Source organism: Vombatus ursinus, unplaced genomic scaffold, assembly GCF_900497805.2.
Source record: "Vombatus ursinus unplaced genomic scaffold, bare-nosed wombat genome assembly UNPS02005659.1, whole genome shotgun sequence".
Classification (NCBI taxonomy): Eukaryota; Metazoa; Chordata; class Mammalia; order Diprotodontia; family Vombatidae; genus Vombatus; species Vombatus ursinus.
The window spans coordinates 233,389-253,424 of record NW_020945437.1 but is presented as its reverse complement, the minus strand read 5'-3'; the positions used below and the strand labels follow the sequence as shown (position 1 = coordinate 253,424).

Sequence of the window (20,036 nt, the reverse complement as noted above, 5' to 3'; positions counted from 1 at the left end):
GGCCTGCATACAGGATAATATCAAGGTTCTAAACAGATGGCTGTGCTTTTTGTCAGAAACGAGCAAGTTTGGAAGAGGAGAGGGCTTTGGGGAAAGATGGTATGCTCAGTTTTGGACATGGTGAGTCTGTGATGTCTTCCAGAAATGAAGTCTGAAATGTCCAACAGGCAACTGGTGATGCAAGACTAAAGGAGATAATATGCTCATGAGAGCTAATGAGGTTACAAGAGAGAATTCATAAAGGGAGAAAAGCAGATGGCTTAGGACATAACCTTGGGGTACACTCACAGTTAGGCATATGAATGAGCCAGAAAAAGAGACTAAGAGTAAGTAGTCAGAAAGGAAAGAGAACCAGCAGAGAGGAGTGTCATGAAAACCCAAAGAAAATATTCAGGAGGGAAGAGTAGTCAACAGTGTCAAATGCAGGAGATAAAACCTAAAAGGATTAGGACTAAGATTAAATTTGGCAATTGAGAGATCACCAGTCAACTCTGAAAAGAGGAGTTTCAGTTGAAGCCATGTCAGAGGCCAGTTTACAAAGGCCTGGACAGTAGGTAGTGCTTAAGAAGAGAGGCAATGTAAACAATGTGTGTAACTCTTTTTCAGAGTTTGGCTGAAAATGAGAGGATTGATATAGGACAATAGCTCGAGGGGATAGAGTCTAGTGAAGGTTTTTTTTTTTAAGCAATTGGGGTTAAGTGACTTGCCCAGGGTCACACAGCTAGTAAGTGTCAAGTGTTTGGTCTGAGTCCGCATTTGAACTCGGGTCCTCCTGACTTCAGGGATGGTGCTCTATCCACTGCACCACCTAGCTGCCCCCATGGTGAAGGTTTTCCATGATAAAGTAAAAGACAAGGATTTCAGCTGAGAAGTGGAGGACAGAGAGGTATGAGAGGCTCGACCGATGACAGAAGGTTTGGAATAGCTTCTGCAGGAAGTCAGACAGGGAATCAATTAGTGGGGAATAAAAGGACTGCCCTGCTGCAGCGAAGCCCCAACTGAAGCTGGATAATATGAATTTGCAATATACCTAGTTAGCACGGTTGAGACTTCCTGCAATGGGTAGGGTTCAGTTGCTTGTGAGTAGGAGTAATCCAGGACTCAGCAAAAGAAGAGGAGCACCGGGGCAGCTAGGTGGTACAGTGGATAGAGCACCGGCTCTGGATTCAGGAGGATCTGAGTTCAAATCCGGCCTCAGACACATAACACTTACTAGCTGTGTGACCCTGGGCAAGTCACTTAACCCCATTGCCTAGCCAAAAAAAAGAGAAGAGGAGCAGCAGGACAAGAAGGCAAGAGATTCAAGAGCAGAGGACAGAACAGGGCTGAAATAACTCCTGGGCTGACAGAGAATGAAGTGAAGTCAGAGCAGGGATAATGGTCTGAGAAAGCATTCCTCTTAGCAACAACTCAATATTGGAGCTGACTGAAATAGAAGTTTGGGTTCTTTTTAGCTCTAAAATTATATGATATTCATTGTCTCTTTAAAAATATCACTCATATTAAAATGAAGCCTGACTATTCCCTTGGACTTGAGTTATGGCAAAGAAAAAGAACTATTAAAAAACTTATTTCAGAAAAAAATAAAGGTTCTGGGTAAGTGAATATCATTAACCTTTTCCCATAAGTTTAGAAAATAACACTGAAAATTAGCTGACTTTAAGTACAGCGTGTCTTACCTCCACATTCTTCTATTATCTCAGCTATTGCGCTGGCTTCATCACCAGCCATTATCAGAATGTTTTTCAGACCATCTAGAACCACCTGAACCACCTGAGAGTCTTTCACTGACAGTAGGTTACAGAATGGTGGTATTACATTCTTCTGCACAAGGTACTCGACCTAAAAAGAAAAGGAAAATTGTTACTTTTTACATATATGTAGAATCTTTTTTTCCCAGTGAACTCAAGGAATTATGTACCGAATAAAAAAACCCAATAATTTCTTAAACAGCATACAAAGTATATTTGCATATCTTAATGAACAATTTAAAATAATTTGATAAGTATTTCTTGCAGTTACTTGGTACCTGATCTTTTCGCCCACTTATCGTCAAGTTGCTGATTGCCCAAGCAGCTTCTTTTTGGGTTCCAAAGTCCCCCTGAGAATTGAAAAACAAACATAAAATGTACTAATTGTTTACTAAGAAGTTTTAGTTATGTTGTATCAGAAATTTTATTTAAAATTTTTTATCAATATCTTTTGCTTTTACATTATCTACATTTCTCCCAGAAAGCCTGTGTCAGACACTTTTAATTAGTCTAACCAATAATATGACTGACCTTAGCCAGCTGGTGTATGATCATAGGAATTAATCCAGCATCTATTACAGCTTGTACTTGTTGCTGGTTTCCTGCTGTTATATTGGAAAGGAACCAAACTGCTTCCTATAATTGGACAAAATACAAGGTACTTTAATTAAAAAAAATTTTTTTTAACATAAGTTGAATTTAAATAAAACACATTAAGATAAATTAACAAAATCACATTAGAGGTACTGACTAAACAAACACAACTTATACAAAATCTTTCATTGATCATATTAGGATCCTATTAACAAACTAGTTTTTATCACATTTTTAAAGTCAGGAAGAGACAAAAAAAAATTGAAACTAAACCTAATGAAACTAAACCTAAACATAGCATTCATGGTGGCATTATATTTTGAATTTGTTCCAGACATCATATTTAGTTCAAAAAAATTTTCTAAAATAATAGTCAATTAATTTTTACCACTAAAAATATTTATATTGCTAATAATGTCTGGGGCCTAGGCGTATTCAATATTCGATTCTAAGAAAGACAGCTTCTTGAGATTCTGAATAACAACTTCTATGTCCACCTAGTACATCTGCAACAGATGTGGGAGACCAAGCTGACCAACAGAACCAGGAAAGTCCAAGACCCTCAGATGACATCAAGAGTTAACAGACTCTTGTCTAAGGTAAGTAGAGATTTTCAGTCAGTACTAAGCAGAGATTGCTCACACCAAGTGGCTATTAAGGAAGAACCAGAACATAGCTATACTAAAGGGTGCTGTAATGTGAGATGGGCAAAATCTGATCATTTTACTGTTTTCATCTGGACTCAAAGACAAAGAGTTCAATGAAGTATGAAGATTTGGTAGTGATGGGAATGTTAATAATGAGAACAAATGTGGGGCTGAGAAAGGACCTAGTGACTTGGGACTTTGATATCCAGAGAAAACAGGTCTGAAATCAAAAAGTAGGCTGGGAGAATGAGCAAACAAAAGAAGAATCCCACCATAAAATGCTTATCACAGTGACAGGAACACCCAAAACACAAACATAGAAGAGAATGACTCCTAAATATCTACAAGCAAAGCCTCAAAGAAAAACATGGCCTGGGAAAAAATTCAACTACAATTCTTAGAAGACATGAGGCAAGAGTTTAAAAAAAAAGTTCAAAATGTTTTTGTAAATGAAATGAGAAAGCTAAAGGAAAAAATTGGAAAAGAACTGCAAATTATAAAAGAAAGAACTGGAAAGGGAATAAATAGCTTAGGACAACAGGTGTAAAACTTTGCCTAAGCAACAAACTCCCTGATAATTAAAATGGACCAAAGAAAAGATACTAGGTGTCAACAGGAAATACTAAAACAAAGTCAAAAGACTGAGGAGAAAAAAATTGCAGAATCACTGGACTATCTAAAAACCATGAATAAAAAAGGTGCCTAGACATCATATTTCAAGAATCTTAAAGAAAACTGCTCAGATAGAATCCATCGGTCACTGCCTGAAAGAAACCCCCAAACGAAAACTCCCAGAAACATTCTAGCCCAAATCCAGAGCTTTCAGGTCAAAGAAAAAAAAAATGCCTCAAGCATCCAAAAAGAAAGAATTCAAGTAACAAAGAGGCACAGTAAGGAATCATATACGACTTAGCACCTACCACTATAAAAGAACAGAAAGCCTGAAAAAAAGGAAACAAGTATTTATTAAACTCCTACAATGTGCCAGGTACTGTGTTAAGTACTTTACAAATATCTGATTTGATCAAATCTGGAAGGTAGGTGCTATTGTTAATCCCATTTTACCATCCCCAGCTGAGGAAAATGAAGTAGTCTGAATGACTTTCCAAAGGTATTGAGCTATTAGGGGTCTGGAACTGGATGTGAACCTAGGTCTTCTTGACTCCAGGTTCAGCATGTTAACCTTTGCCAGTAGGCAAAGATACAAGCTTATAGCCAAGAATAACTTGCCCAGCAAAATGAGTTTAATCCTACAGGAGAAAAAAAAAACGTACCCTCAATGAAAACAAATTTTCATCATTATGGATAAAGACCAGAATTGTATAGAAACTTTAAAGTTCAAACATAGGAGTTAAGAGAAACATAAGAAGGTAAAAACAAATGAAAAAATGATAAAGGAATAAACAAGGATAAACTGCTTATATTCTAATACAGGGAGAGGATATATGTGTCCCTTCTCAACCCTATCATCATCTGGGGTCATAGCTGGAGTCTAATTGGACAGAAGGCATGGGAATGGTTCTGTTGTATCTTGATTTTCTTAAAAGAAGAATGGAAAGGTAGGAGAAGAAGAATACACTGGGGTAAGGGGGAAAGGAAGGTTAGGAGACATCTCACATAATTAGTGGGCATAAGTAGAAGACTATGAAAAGAAAAAAGGAAGAAACAGTTGGGGGAGGGGGAGAATGGTTGACACCTGAATGCTTACCTGAACTGATCAAAGGACGGAAGAATACATACACCACTGGGTATAAACATAGGAGGAAAAGGGGAGTAAGTAAAATTAGAGGGAGGGTAGGTTAAGGGAAGACTTAATCCTTAGTAAAATAAATTCTAAGGATGTGTGAAAATATTTATTCCTTTGAAGTGACAAAGAATGGGAATCTTAGGGGGTGCCCATCAACTGGGTACTGGCTGAGTTAGCATAAAAATATGATGGAATACTATTGTGCTGTAAGAAATGAAGGGAATGGTTTTAGAGAAATCTGGAGAGACTTGTATGAACTAATGCAGAGTAAAGTATGCGGAATTAGGAAAATAATTTAGACAATGACAACAATATCATAAAAACAAACTTTTAAAGACTTAACATATAACAGCCCTGATGGAGAGGACAAAGACTCAGAGAACAGAATGATATAGCTCTATCTATATGCATAAATTTAGATGTCTGTATGGTTTTTTCCTTTTAGACATGGTCAATTTGGAAATCTGTTTTGAATTTGAAATTTGCCTGAATTAAACCATTAATGATTGTAGCAGGTTTTGTTTTTCTTTTATTTGCAATTGGGGTGTGGAAGGGAAGGGCAGGAAGTAGAAAGGACAGATTCTTGACTGAAAATAAACAAATGAGTGAATAACTAGGTTAGTACTGGTCCCTACTTTTCATCAAACTAGTTATGTTAATGGCAACAAAGAACAATGTTACTCATACAAAACTGGCCTGATCAAAGCACTGCTCTAATATTGTGTCACATACACAGATCAGTTAATAGTTGAAACAAAATGAACTCAGAGGTAATTGTAATATTCTTTTATTAACTGAAAATGATAAAGAGCAAAATGTAATAGGAAAACTCTACTACATACCTTATTTATCTTCTCTTTTGGGTGAGACAAGAGATTTGGGAAGTGTGAAAGAACATCACAGTTGAGAACAACTTGGGTCTGCTCATCAGTGCCTGTCACTATGTTGCCCACTGCTCTCAGAGCTGCTGTCTGTAATGGCAGGAGAGGAAATAAATTTTTTTTCCTTAAAGAAAATTCATTTCTTCTTTAAATCATCTGGCTGGACTTGAGAATATTGAGAACTCAAGAGAGGAACGTCTAATACTTTACCCTAACCAAATACTTTATCCTAACCAAAATACTTTATTCTAACCAAATACTTTATCCTAACCAAAACCTAGGTGTAAGAATTTCTGAATTTTCAAATGAAGCGTATGTTAGTCAGTCAATAAGCATTTATTAAGCACCTACTATGTTCCAGGCACAAAGTAAGTGCTGGCAATAAAAAAGGCAAAAGGTCTCTGACTTCAAGGAGTACATAATCTAATGCTTGTGAAAAATACAGATTAAAAGACCCCAATAAGCAAAATAATAGGAAAAAAAGATTAACAAGTGGAATGTAAAGAGAAAACCAAAGGACTAGTAATTCAAGGCTCATTCTTTACTTCTTAATAATAACATCTTGATCTATTATAACTATATTCCTCATTAAGTCAATTTTGTCTCAATAATCTATTTCATAATTTTTCTCTATTTTCATAATACTGGCTGAAAACAAGATGACTTCTTGTGCTTTTAAGATCTATATCAATATTTATAAATTAAAATCATTAACAAATGTTCTAGATGGATTGTTTCTTAGCCTTTCATTTATGAACGATAAGTTATATGACAATATAAATGCTGAAGGCTAAAACGTAAAGCATAAAACTTTCTGTCAAAGTATACATATGGTAAAAGTATGAGTTATACAAGGTTTGTCATTTTTAGAAATATATTGATATCTACTCCTGTAAGATTTTTTGCTAGGTATATAAGTGGGTTTTCTTAACCTTCTAATTACTCTTTCATATATTCAGTCATTAAAAAATATATAGAACATCTACTATGTGCAGGGCACTATGAGGCATTTTGTTAAAGAGTATTAACATCTAACAACTTATTCTGGCAATGAAAACTAATAACTAATATACCAATATATGTAAGTAAAGATATAAACTATTCTTTCTTCAAAAAAAAAAAAAAAAGGACCTACTTATATTAACTAAAGCTATGTATGGAATTTTAGAACTCCAATATTTGGGGCCCACACTAGAATAGAAACTAGAATTCAATAGTCTTAATCACTAATATTAGGATTGATATTATAACTCAGAATTAACTGTGATAGATTTCCTTAGCCTTGATGTTGGGAACAAGGTCAAGGCAGATTTCTTCCCATCTTTTGCACTATCAGTGGAAGCTGGTCCCTTTTCTTGGAAGGTTGAGGCTAGGAGATACTAGTCTCAGGTTTCACACTGGAAGATAATGGGGATGGATGAAAAGAGAGTGGCTACTGCTTCCAGCAGGAAGATGTAAAGGACATAAAGACTTTCTTCAGTTAGGTTTGTTCAAAAAAAAAAAAAGCCAGCCTGCCCATATCCCATTTACCACTATCAGAAATTCCAACAATTAGAGGTTCATCTGAGTTAAAAAGCTCCGTATTTTAAATGCCAACCTCAGTCATTCACACACCTTAGCATCTAACAGTTTAATCACATAGTTTCTCTTTGAAAATCCAACCAAGTTAACTGCTGTGAGAAACTGAGAATTTTGATTAGGGAGGCTATAGAAGAGGAAGGAAACGTAATTCTGAAGTACTGGCCTTCTCCTCTGGAAGGAGGGTAATTATCTTTTCCCCAAAATCCAACCCTCTTTCAAATTTTCCTATTTTTGTTGAAGGCATAGCCATTCTTCCATTCTCTTGGAGTCCTAACTTTGGTGTCATCCTTGAGTCCTCCTTCTATCTCACCCCCCATATATCCAACCTGTTGCCACATTTTACCATTTCTTTCTTTTTTTTTTTTAAAGGCAATTGGGGTTAAGTGACTTGCTCAGGGTCACACAGCTAGTAAGCTTCAAGTGTTTGGCCTGAGGCTGGATTTGAACTCAGGTCCTCCTAACTTCAGGGTCGGTGCTCTATCCACTGTGCCACCTAGCTGCCCCCACATCTTACCATTTCTAAGTGCACATCTGATGAGTGACCCATTCCCTCTATTCTCATAGCCACCACTACCTCAGTTCAAACCTTTACCATCTTCTGCCTTGATCACTGCAGTGGCTTTCTCATTTCTTTTTTACCTCTTCCCATTGCAGCCTATCTCACACACACCAGAGCTATTTTCCTTCAGTGCTGATCTAACCATATACCACCCCTGCTCAATCAACTCTAAGGGTGACTTCCTATCACCTCTATGATCAAATATAAATTTTTCTATTTAGCTTTTCAATTCCTACACAACCTGGCCCTAATTTATCTTCTCAGTCTCAATCTACATGATTTTCTTTTCTGTAATCTGTGATTTTGCCAAATAAGCCTTCTCCAATCTCTGTGCCTTTGCATTGGTGCGCTCCATGCCAAGAATGCACTTGTTTTTTCCCCTCTGCCTCCTAGAATGCTCTTCTGTCAAGATGCGGGCCAAGCACTATTTCCAAAAGGAGCCTTTCCTGATGTCCCTGGCTTCTGGAGTTGTGAGAACCAAAAGAGAATATCTGTTCAGTGCTTAACTTAGTACTTGGCAAAGAGTGGTATATAATACATGCTTATATTCTTCCTTCTTGCCATCCTTTGTATTTATTTATATTTTCATTATATTTATTCTGTACATGCTATTATGTGTAACCTTGGTATGCAATAGTAGAATGTAAGCTCCTTGAGATGGGCTTGTTTTACTCTTTATATATTCAGGGCTGAGCATAGGGTGTAGAATTTACTTAATAAGTGCTTCCTGATTCCCTTTCTTCCCATTTCTTTTTTTTAAAATTTATTTAAATTTATTTTTTCCAATTACATATAAAAACAATGTTTAACATTCATTTAAAAAAAATTTTTGAGCTCCAAAATCTGCCCCCCTCCCTAAGATGGAAAGCTATTTGATATAGGTTACAAATGTGCAATCATATGAAACATATTTCCACATTAGTCACATTGTGAAAGAACAGACCAAAATTCAAAAAAAAAAAAAAAAAAAAAAAACAACACACACACACAAAATAAAGTGCAAATAATATGCATCAATTTGCATTCAAACTCTTATCAGTTTTTCTTTGGATGTAGATAGTATTTTCCATCCAGCATTCCATTTGGAATTGTCCTGGATCACTGTATTGCTGTGAAGTGCTAAGTCTATCACGGTTGATCACTGCGCAATGTTGCTGTTACTGCGTACAATGTTCTCCTGGTTCTGCTCCCCTCTTTGCATCAGTTTCATGTAAACCGTTTCACGTTTTTCTGAAATCGGCCTACTTGTCATATCTTATAGCATAACAGTATATTTCATTACATTCATATACTTGTTCAGTCATTCCCCAAATGATGGACATGCCCTCAATTTCCAATTCTTTGCCACCACTAAAAGAGCTGCTAAAAATATGTTTGTACACACTGTTTTTATCTCTTTGGGATACAGACCTGGTAGTGATATTGCTTGGTCAAAGGGTATGCATGCTATTATAGCCCCTTGGGCATAGTCCCAAATTGCTCTCTAGAATGGCTGGATTAGTTCACAACTACACCAACAATACATTAATTTCTCAATTGTCTCCTCCAACATTTATCATTTTCCTTTTCTGTCATGTTAGCCAATCTGACAGGTGTGAGATAGTACTTCAAAGTTGTTTTAATGTATGTTTTTCTAATCAATAGTGATTTAGAGCTTTTTTTCACATGACTAGAGAGCTTTGATTTCTGTCTGAAAATTGCCTGTTCATATCCTTTGACCATTTGTCAATTGGAGAATGGCTTGCATTCTTATAAATTTGACTCAGTTCTCTATATATTTTAGAAATGACACCTTTATCAGAGACACTTGCTATAAAGATTAGGTAGACTTCTGCTTTCCTTCTAATCTTGGTTGCATTGGTTTTTAAATTTTAAATTTAATATAATCAAAATTATCCATTTTACATTTTGTAATGCTGTCTCTTGTTTGGTCATGAATTCTTCCCTTCTTTATAGATCTGACAATTCCAAGCTCTCCTAATTTGCTTATGGTTATCACCCTTCATGTCTAAATCATGTACCAATTTTGATCTTTTCTTGGTCTATAGTGTAAGATGTTGATCTGTGCCTAGTTTCTGCCATACTGTTTTCCAGTTTTTCCAGTAGTTGTTGTCAAAATAGTGAGTTCTTATCTCAGAAGCTGGGGTCTCTGGGTTTATCAAACAGCAGATTACTATGGTCATTTACTACTGTGTCTTGTGTTCCTAATCTATTCCATTGATCTACCACTCTATTTCTTAGCCAGCAGGAGATAGTTTTGATGACTGCTGCTTTATGAAATATTTTGAGATCTGGTAAGGCTAGGCCACCTTGCTTTGCATTTTTTCCCCCCATTAATTCCTTTAATATTCTTGACCTTTTGTTCTTCCAAATTAATTTTGGTATTTTTTCTAGCTCCATAAAATAATTTTTTGGTATTCTGAATGGTATGGCACTGAATAAGTAAATTAATTTAGGTAGAATTGTCTTTTTTATCATACTGGCTTGGCCTACCCATGAAAAACTGATATTTTTTCAATTGTTTAGATCTATCTTTACTTGTGTGAAAAGTATTTTACAGTTGTGGTCACATTGTTCCTAGGTTTGTCTTGGCAGGTAGATGCCCAAATATTTTATATTATCTGCAGTTATTTTAACTGGAATTTCTCTTTGTATCTCTTGGTGGTGGGCTGTGTTGGTAATATATAGAAATGCTGGTGATTTATGTGGATTTATTTTACATTCTGTAACTTTGCTAAAGTTGTTAATTATTTCAAGTAGTTTTTTAGTTGATTCACTAGAATTCTCTAAGTATACCACCAAATCATCTGCAAAGATTATATTAGTTTTGTTTCCTGACTACCTATTCTAAATCCTTCAATTTCATTTTCCTCTTATTGCTATAGCTCATATTTCTAGTATGATACTGAATTAAGAATGGTGATAATGGACATCCTTGCTTCACCCTTGATCTTACTGAGGGCTTCTAGCTTATCTGCATTACAGATAATGCTTGCTGATGGTTTTAGGTAGATACTACTTATCATTTTAAGAAAAGATCCATTTATTCCTGTGTTCCCTAGTGTTTTTATTTGGGATAGATGCTGAATTTTGTCAAAAGCTTTTCCAGCATCTTTTGAGATAATCATATGATTTCTGTTGGTTTTGTTATTGATATGGTCAATTATGCTGACAGTTTTCCTAATATTGAACCAGCCCTGCATTCCTAGTATAAATCCCACCTGGTCATAGCATATGATTCTGGTGATATATTGCTGTAATCTCCTTGCTAGTATTTTATTTAAAATTTTTGCAACAATATTCATTAGGGAAATTGGTCTAAATTTTTTTTTTTTTGCCTCTTCCTGGTTTAGGTATCAGCACCATATTTGTGTCATAAAAGGTATTTGGTAAGACTCCTTTACCTATTTCCCCAAATAATTTATATAGTATTGGAGTTAATTGTTCTTTGTATGTTTGGTAGCATTCACTTGTTAATCCATGTGGCCCTGGGGCTTAGGGAGTTCACTGATGGCTTGTTCAATTTCTTTTTCTGAGACTGGGTTATTTAAATATTTTATTTCCTCTTCTGTTAATCTGGACAACTTATATTTTTGTAAATATTCATCCATTTAACTTACCTACTTACTTAATCTTGTAAACCTATCACCTATGTAACTGGATACAAAGGTAATGACCCCTAAAAAGCTTCTTCATCTTCTCAAAATTGTTCACTTCTGTCACACTGCTCCAAACCCCATGAATCAGCAATTCATTTGGGTCAAGGAACTTTTTATTTTAAAATTCAAAATCCTTGAGAGGAATAGTGGGTTATTAATCATTCACACTTTGGTGTAAATTAGTTTAAACAGAATGATTTCTTCCTATTACCTAGCTGTTATACAGCACAATAAGGGAATAAATATTTTGATTACAGAGGAGAGGGAAAAAGGTAATTTGGGAGAATGAGTTATAGAAGGAGGGCAAACCTGGATAAGGGGACCAAGACAGGGGAGTCTCAGCCGCAAGAAGACCCATCTTTGTAAAGCTGGGTGCCTGAGTTCGGGGGAGAATGGATGACAGTGAGTGGGAAGAGGACTTGCAGAAAGGTCACATATACTGTGCGATATCTAAGGCTAGTTCTGAACTAGCTTCCCCTTTCTGGAAAGCAGTTGGGAAGATAAGCATTATCAACTATCCATATTCTGAGCAGAGATCGCTTGTAATGTTATTTGACCCTTGCTGATTTTTTTTTAAACTTGCTAACTAACGGTATTCCAGCTTATTATACTGACATTTTGTCCTGTTCTGACTGAAGTATGGTGGTAGAAGTGAGATTTGAGCTAATTTCTGTAGTCTTAAAAAGCAAACCTCTCAACCCTAAGATAAACAGCAGATAAGGAACAGTCCCTTCCCAACTTGCTGCCACATTCCACTTTAGTATCTCATCTCTCATTTCTAGTTCTACTTCTCTGGCAGTGAACGAATTTTATGAAGATACATATGGAAACCCTTAGATGGTTTAAAGGGACTAGTCTGGGGTTAGCTGTTAATGACAAAGAGACTGAGGGTATGCTGCAAAGAGTCACACAATAAAGCATGTTAGAAAAATTCTGACAACTTCTTTTGTTTCTTCCATGGAGCTGAGCACAATGCTAGGCACGTATCACTTATTTCTGTTTAATTTCCAGTTAACTAGGAAATCAAGTTATTTTAATATTCTGGCTAATTTAAATTTTAATTGTACAATCCCGAATGTTGTTTAGAAAAAAACAAATTTCAGACATTCATAATAAATTCATACTGTATAATTAAAATCATGTGGAATGAAAAGTACAACAGATCCAAACAGGAAAATCAGTCGCAAATGAACAACATTAAAAAAAAAACATAAAAATTTTTGTTTCAAATAACCTTAATACTTTAGGGATTCATATTTTCATTAGTGTCAGTACTCCCTCTTTAGCAAAATTATCCTTAGTGGACAATCTTTTTGAATTCCTGTGGCTGAAAAAAAATTGATCATGAAGTAGCTAAGCACCTCATGATGAAGTGTGAAGCTGTTACTTAGTTGTGCAGATTTTCAGAAATGACAGGTCCACACCAATGCCTGAAGTCTTTCTAGAATGTTGAAATCTGTCAGAGTCTAATCTCTACTAGCAGAGCCTTCAAGAACTTAGGGTTTCCTCTACACGATAAATGAGGTATTGATGTAGGATCTTAATAAAGATTCAAACTTTTACTCATATTAAAATAGTTCATTATATTAAGCTAATTTTTGCAATCAAATTTTAATGTTTTTTTGATAGAAATAACTGAAATTTATGCCAGTTTTAAATCAACAGGATTCTGTGTTTATAAGAAAGTGGAACGATACTTACTTGAACTTTAACTTCCTGATGACTCAGAAGAGGCACAAGAAATGGCACAACTCCTGAATCAATCACCATTTGAATCTGTTCATTACCTCCATCAGTTAGGTAAGACAAAGCCCAAACAGTGTCCACAAGAATCTACAGGAAACAATAATAATTTAAAAAATAACCATTTCGCATACTATGTTCATCATTTCATGTACACAAAACATTAGATGGTGGCAGAAAAAGCAGAAAAATATCAAGATTTGCTTCAGGATTACAAATGCCTGGTTACCTGTGATATTGACTAACAAGCTGCAGTTATTCCTTCAGTTGTCATCCCCCTACTTTCAAGATGGACCTCCAACCCAATTCCCTCACGTTTAGATCAGAGAAGCAAGTGTCAGTTTATTGGAATGGAAAATTTCTTTTTTTTTTTGCTACATCTGCCTGGTTATTACTTGAAATACAGATATTTATAATGTCATTGGTTCTTCTGAATGGAAACTTATAGCAGCTATCCTGTCTACTTTAAGATTTACAAACTGCTTACTACTTTGGGTCTTTTATCAAATCAAAGATATTTTATACACACACACACACGAAGGGAGATGTAGAAAGCAAGGCTGGGTACCTTGATCTTTTGCTCTTAAAAAAAAAAAAAAAAAAAAAAAAGAGCCCAAATGTTTTCTGTGTTCTCCTTTACTCTCTTTAAACCTTCCATAGTGTCTTCAGTAAGAGAAAAATGTTCTACCCAAAGATTAACTCATAAAATGTTTTTTATTTTAACTATTTCTGATGGAAATTACCATCATCTGTTATCAGTGAGTCTATCATCACCAAATTACAGCCTGAAGATTCTGATGTTCTCCTCTTGCTCTCTGATTATAACCAGAAACAGAACTGAATGGTTGTAGCACCAGGAGAAAACTACGTAAACAAGCATCTGTATAGAATGAAACCAATATACTCTGTTCCTAACAAAGGATAAAGTACAGTATTTTTCATTGGTCTCTAAGGACATTACCTTTACTTTAAGTCAATAGCTTTCTAAAAGTCTGAGGTTGCTACTAAGTTTGACCACAGGATACATAGGGTATTACTTGAAAACTATGCACTTCGTAGCCATTCCAGCCTGGTCTAACTTTCTCACTTAAATCCTTGGGCACCTTGAAACTCTCACCTTGCTTGACTTCCATGACATTATGCTCTTCTGATTCTTTTGGTCTTACTGCTTTCCATCTCTTTTGCTGGTTTCTGTTCTTCCAAGCCTTTGTCCTCTCTGTTCTTCTTCCCTAGATACTTACTCACTTTCTCTTATGGAAACCTCATCCACAAATATAATTTCAATTATAACCTTCACAAGCTCAGTATTGCTAATTATGGTTTCACTATGCATGCTCTGACTACAGTGATGCCCTATAAGGATATCAAAGTATGGTTTACCTTGCCATTTTATCAAATTCTGCCCCATAGACCACAGGGCTCTTCTCTGATTGAGAGGCCATCAGCATAAGTTCATAAAAACCCTTAATGCTAATGAGGTGTTACTTTTCTTACTACTGGAGAATTGTACAGAGTGTCCCCACTTGCTCTCCCCAACCTCAGCAGAGACTGCTCTTATATTCTCCATTACAAGAATTTCTGTTGCTTATTGACCCTTCTAACCTCTATATCATTGTTCCTTCCAGCCTGTATGTAGCTTCTGCTGTCTCCTCTTTTACTTTTATCTCCTTTCCTCTCATGTTTTTTAACTCATGAAAAATAGCTTTTATATCCAGTCAATGAAAGTACTTCTTTCTCAGCATCCAACTGACCATATACAGAATGTCTTTTGTCATATCTTTGGGTCCTCTGCTCTTCTTGGCTGTTTTAATAAATACTAACTGCTTGATGTTTGCTTCTTTATTGCCAAAGATTCTTACTTTATCATTTTTAGGTATGGAGCTATTCCATATGCTATAAGCTGCTAGAAGACTAACTTCTGAATAGATGAGGGGTTATTGTGCTTTACAAATCCTTTATAAACTACACGTTGATGACTCTATCCCAAAAACATATAAAGCAACAGATATGAAAGGTACTATGGGTCCTATGCAGAGTCATTGTTAAAAATTAACAAATTCTATGTGAAAACTGATACCACATAAGCCTAAGGTAGGGAAATTCTACATGCAACCAAAGATCTTTATCATGAAATCTAAACAGCTAAAAACATAAATTTCTGTTACCTCTACAGCAGACTAATAAAGGTTATAATGACAGACAAAATGGAAGAATACCATAATGAAGAATGACAATTTATATCCTTAGGGAAAAGAGATGATAATGTATATCAAATTGATACAGGATTTTGGGTTGGATAAAGTTTTATAAAATTATCATATCATCTATGTACCGCACCCATTGAAAAAAAAAATTAATTCCTAAAGCAAATCTAGCTTACACCGGGATTATGGCCATGCTAGCTGCAACCTGACCAAGTTCTACTGAACTAGAGATGAAAAAGATGAGAGAAGGATACTGAAACAGTCTATGCACAGTAAATTAAAGTTGAATATAATTGGCAGTAGTATAAATGTTACGAAAACTTAACAGAGATTAATGTTCAATCATAAGAGCAGATTATTAACTGCTAGCAGATTATTAACAAGTGAGGCATTAGAAGGGTAGGTATAACTGGGGAAAAATAATAAGCAAATACTTGTCAGTAATTTTGCAGAGGGAGATTCTTGGTAAAGGAATGGGTTGGACTATCAATCTGACATGAAATCATCAGAAATGGATGCCTAATTTTGATCTAGCATTGAATGGGCAACTTCAGAAGGACAAAGAATCAAGTGAGAGATAACAAGTCTGCCTTGGAATGTAGCCAGTAAAAAATTTATACATGTACTCTACATGGAATGAAAGGGAATACAGATTAACCATTAGCTTTTACTGTCAAGTTAGTAAATGTGGCTGTATAATTTGCAGGGTCATCTTTGACAAAAAAGATAATATGGAACAATTAAGTTTGTAAGCACTTCAGTCGTCTCACAAATAATCACCTATTGTGAGTAACAATGAACAACAACAAATGTATTTTATTACCTGAAACCACCAAAAGTTAGGATAAGGAATAACGACAAATAAACAAACAAAAAAGAAGACTAATAAACATTTACATTTGTTCCCAAGATTGTCTTATAGTACATAAAAAAATGTTTGGGGGTAAAAAAGAAAAAATGTTTGTTGAATTGAAAAAGCAGTGCTTTCTGTCCTAGATAGTGCAATGATGAGTTTATTATTTAAAAAACAGAATTAAATATGTTATAATGTCAACGTCTAATTATTCTCATAAGTATCACAAATAGCTTGTGTGTTTCAGAAATTAATTTCCTCTCAGAGGTGTAGAAGGGAAAACTGAAACTCAGCCCCTCCCTGTGGCAAAGTTCCTTTCTGTTCAATTAATAAATTACTCAGGTTTTTTGATTATTCACAATAATGATCCAATTCATTGGGAGCAAATAATTAAAAATTAATAACATTCCAAGGCTTAACAGTGGCAAGAAAAATAGGCCAAAATAGATAACCATTAACTAAATTATAAGTTGAATTCTAATTTTACTATTTAAAATTAACACATTAATTTAGAAGCTGTATTTTTGCTTTCAGGAAATATTGTTGATTATAAAATCACAGAATTATCATATTGGGAAAGTAATATGAGATTCAATTGGCTCCTTTTACAGATACTGAAGCAAAACCAGAAGGAGATTTTGAGTAAGGACAATGGACAAAGTAGAGTGCATCCAGAGGAAGGTAATCTGATTGGTAAGGAGATTGGGGATGTTTGGTCTGCAAAAGAAATGAAGATGGACTGAACTTAATTTACTTGGTGCCAGAAGAAATAACAAGGAACAGTGAATGGAAGCTGCTGAGGTGAATTCAGGTTTGATGCATGGAAAAAATTCCTAACAATCAGAGCTATCCAAGAGTTGAATGGACCACCTGTGTAGATAGTAGGTTTCCCATTATTGGGATAAATATTAGTCAGTAATTTTGCAGAGGAAGATTCTTGGTAAAGGAATGGGTTGGACTAAATGGCCTCTGAAGTCTTTTTAAACTTAACACCTATGAAAAATATTTGTTTAAGGCCACTTTATAACAGTTTCAAATTTCTTTATTTGATTAGCCAGGAATACAATCTCCATTATTTCTATGAGAATAATTCTGACAGGAAGAAAAATTGTGACTGATTTCCAAGAATGGATTGCAGTTAGAAGCAGTATACTTTTTGTTTTGTGGGGAAACAAAAGATTTAACTTTTTAATATAATACCATTTTTATACTTAATGTGCTTTAGAGTCTACTACGTATGTTCATATACCCTATCTTATCAGAACCTCAAAACAATACTATGAGATAAACAGGTTAGGTTATTTTTATTTCTGTATTGCGTATGAGGAAATGGAGATATGGAGAAGTTAAGTTGCTCAAGGTTACACTGAGTTGAGTGGCAGAGAGAACCCAAACCACATCTTCTAACTCTTAGTCTATGCTGCTTTCCACCAGATCACACTGGCATTACCAGGGTCTTCTTGTATCACATCAGATGAAATCAGTGATGTTCTCTGGATGGAATGGTACCATTGGCCGATTAAAGAAATTGCAACTTTGGATACGCATGATCTTCCAAACCTATTGTTAAGCCATTGCTTCCAATCTCTTACCTCTTTTACAATTCTGAATATAGTTTGTTCACTTGATTACCTGTTGCTTTGCCAAAGCCCCTGACTGCCTTTTGGATGTTACTGCTTAGCAGATTCCTGACCTACTACTATGCTATAAAAATCTGCCCTTGTTTTTATGACATGGTCATCATCTGTGTAGTTGGTTTATGGCTTGTAGCTACATTAAGTTGAAAAGTTTATTCCTCTACTCCTTGACATTTGTTTACTTGGTCTAAACTGAGGTCCCTTGTTTCTGGTGGAGCCTTTCCACCTTACGTGGGAAGCAGGAAGAGATAGACACTCTGAAGAAAAACGATCAGGTAAAGTCAGGATTATCTTGCTTTCCCCTCCTCATCAAGTTCTTTTCTCAACAGTATTTGGGGAACTCCTGGTGTGGAATTTTGTAGACTGACAATGTATTGCCTGGCACACTGTCAGTGAAACAAAGGCAAGATTTGATTCTAGGTCTTCTTGGTACCATGGTTGTTCTGATCACTATACCACCGTATTTCAACTCTTGGATCATATTTCTTCTGTTTTATTTAGGCACCCTCAATAGTTATATTTTGTTTAGGATAAGATTAGATTTAAGGATTCCTGACAGTGAAAAGAAATACTTCATAATTGGGTAATAAAAGTATACCTGAAATTGTCATGTACCCCAAATAAAACACTGACTAGATTACTTGTACACAGGAAATCAAGAACTGATACATATTTCAGTAATTCTTTAAGGTTGCACAAAATTTCTTCTCAGTAACTTTGTAATAAGGAGTTCCTTTTGTGGAAATTCCCTTCCCCAATGCAGACCAATAACTACTCCGTAACTTACAGCATTTTTTGTGGTTCCGCCTATCTTGTCCAGGCTGAAAGAATAGTAGCCACTCATGGGCTTGCTGCTAATACTGATAGGCATGGAAACTTTAATCTGCTTTGTTTTTCTGACCTGGCCTTTCCTCTATTCCTAGAGGCCCACCATATTCATGCTGGATTTAGCGTAGGCACCAATTGCTTTTGGCCTTACTGCCAATCAGGACAGGATTATAAAATTATAACTGCACCTACTACCAGGACACAACCAAATCTGCTCAGAGAATGATCTTAACAGTACCTTGCCAATAGCAGGCAGTTACGTCAGAACTGAAAATGAAATTTATCAAGTATCTTACTTCCTTTAGGTAATTTAACATTTTTATTTATTGGCTTTGGGAATATTCTAAGATCACATATTATCTCCAAAACAGAGGAATTAAATTTACTTCAACTTTGGTCAACAAAATAAATGATCTGCCTGAGTAACAACCTTCATATTTTAAATTTTATTCTCTAATCTTCAATTCTGCCCCTTAAATAATATTCTAGTATTAAAACATGTTGCTATCCAACAAGATTAATATTTATGCTGTATAGGCAATCTAGAACATAAGCCCATTAAAATCATAATCCTATTTTTGAATAATAGCTATATTGCTGAAGCTTAATAAACATAATGAAAACTTTGCTGACATATGTTACAAACTAATATGATCCTACAGGACATATAATACTCCTCCCATCTCAATTAAGAAATCCCACAGCTTAGCTAAGCATCAGTTTTACTTACATTTATATCTGTATGGTATATGAGGACACATAATGCTGGCAGAATCTGAGGAAATAAAGATAAAAGATTTATCAACTTTAGTACTACTTGTTGGACTTTTAAAGCATCAGCAAATTCAATTTATTAGAGTGGCAAGTTCAATGGACAGAGAGAAATAAATGTATCTCCTCTATGAGAAAACAATCATCTGAAAAACTGAAAGAAGAAATTTTAAGTTTCATTTACATAATGCAACTATTCTGTGCTAGTAAGATAATCTACCTGAAGTGGAAAGAAGAAAAACATTTCATGGAATAGTCCTTCCTGGCATACATGACAAGTAGAAGAATGACACTGGAGATGAGAATATTGGCATTTTGTAGCTATATATAAAAAGTTGGTTTTTAAGAGTCAATATTTGGGCTCCTTAAGTGGAATAAAGTTTTACTTTAATTAGCCACTTGTTTGTGAAAAACAGGGTTTATCATGAAGTCTGTGCAAAAAACACACATGCATGATTTTATTTACTTTTATAAAACTTTGATCTTCCAATACTGGTCTTGCATACTTTACTTTTTAAAGGACAAGAGTGCATTTAAATCTTTTTCCATAGCAACAAAAAGCTTATCAAATTCTGGTTGTT

The 20,036-nt window shown here is 35.2% G+C and overlaps 1 protein-coding gene across 1 annotated transcript in view; it reads right to left on the bottom strand.

Annotated features, from left to right (window-relative positions):
• KPNA3 (karyopherin subunit alpha 3) overlaps window positions 1–20,036 on the bottom strand; it is a 111,284-nt gene that overhangs the window by 6,235 nt on the left and 85,013 nt on the right. Inside the window, exons 10-15 of the mRNA XM_027848318.1 lie at window positions 19,415–19,459; window positions 13,121–13,252; window positions 5,582–5,710; window positions 2,283–2,387; window positions 2,030–2,101; window positions 1,680–1,842 (exon numbers count right to left, since the gene is read on the bottom strand). Coding sequence (XP_027704119.1) covers window positions 1,680–1,842; window positions 2,030–2,101; window positions 2,283–2,387; window positions 5,582–5,710; window positions 13,121–13,252; window positions 19,415–19,459 — 646 coding nt within the window. The remainder of the gene's footprint in view (window positions 1–1,679; window positions 1,843–2,029; window positions 2,102–2,282; window positions 2,388–5,581; window positions 5,711–13,120; window positions 13,253–19,414; window positions 19,460–20,036) is intronic.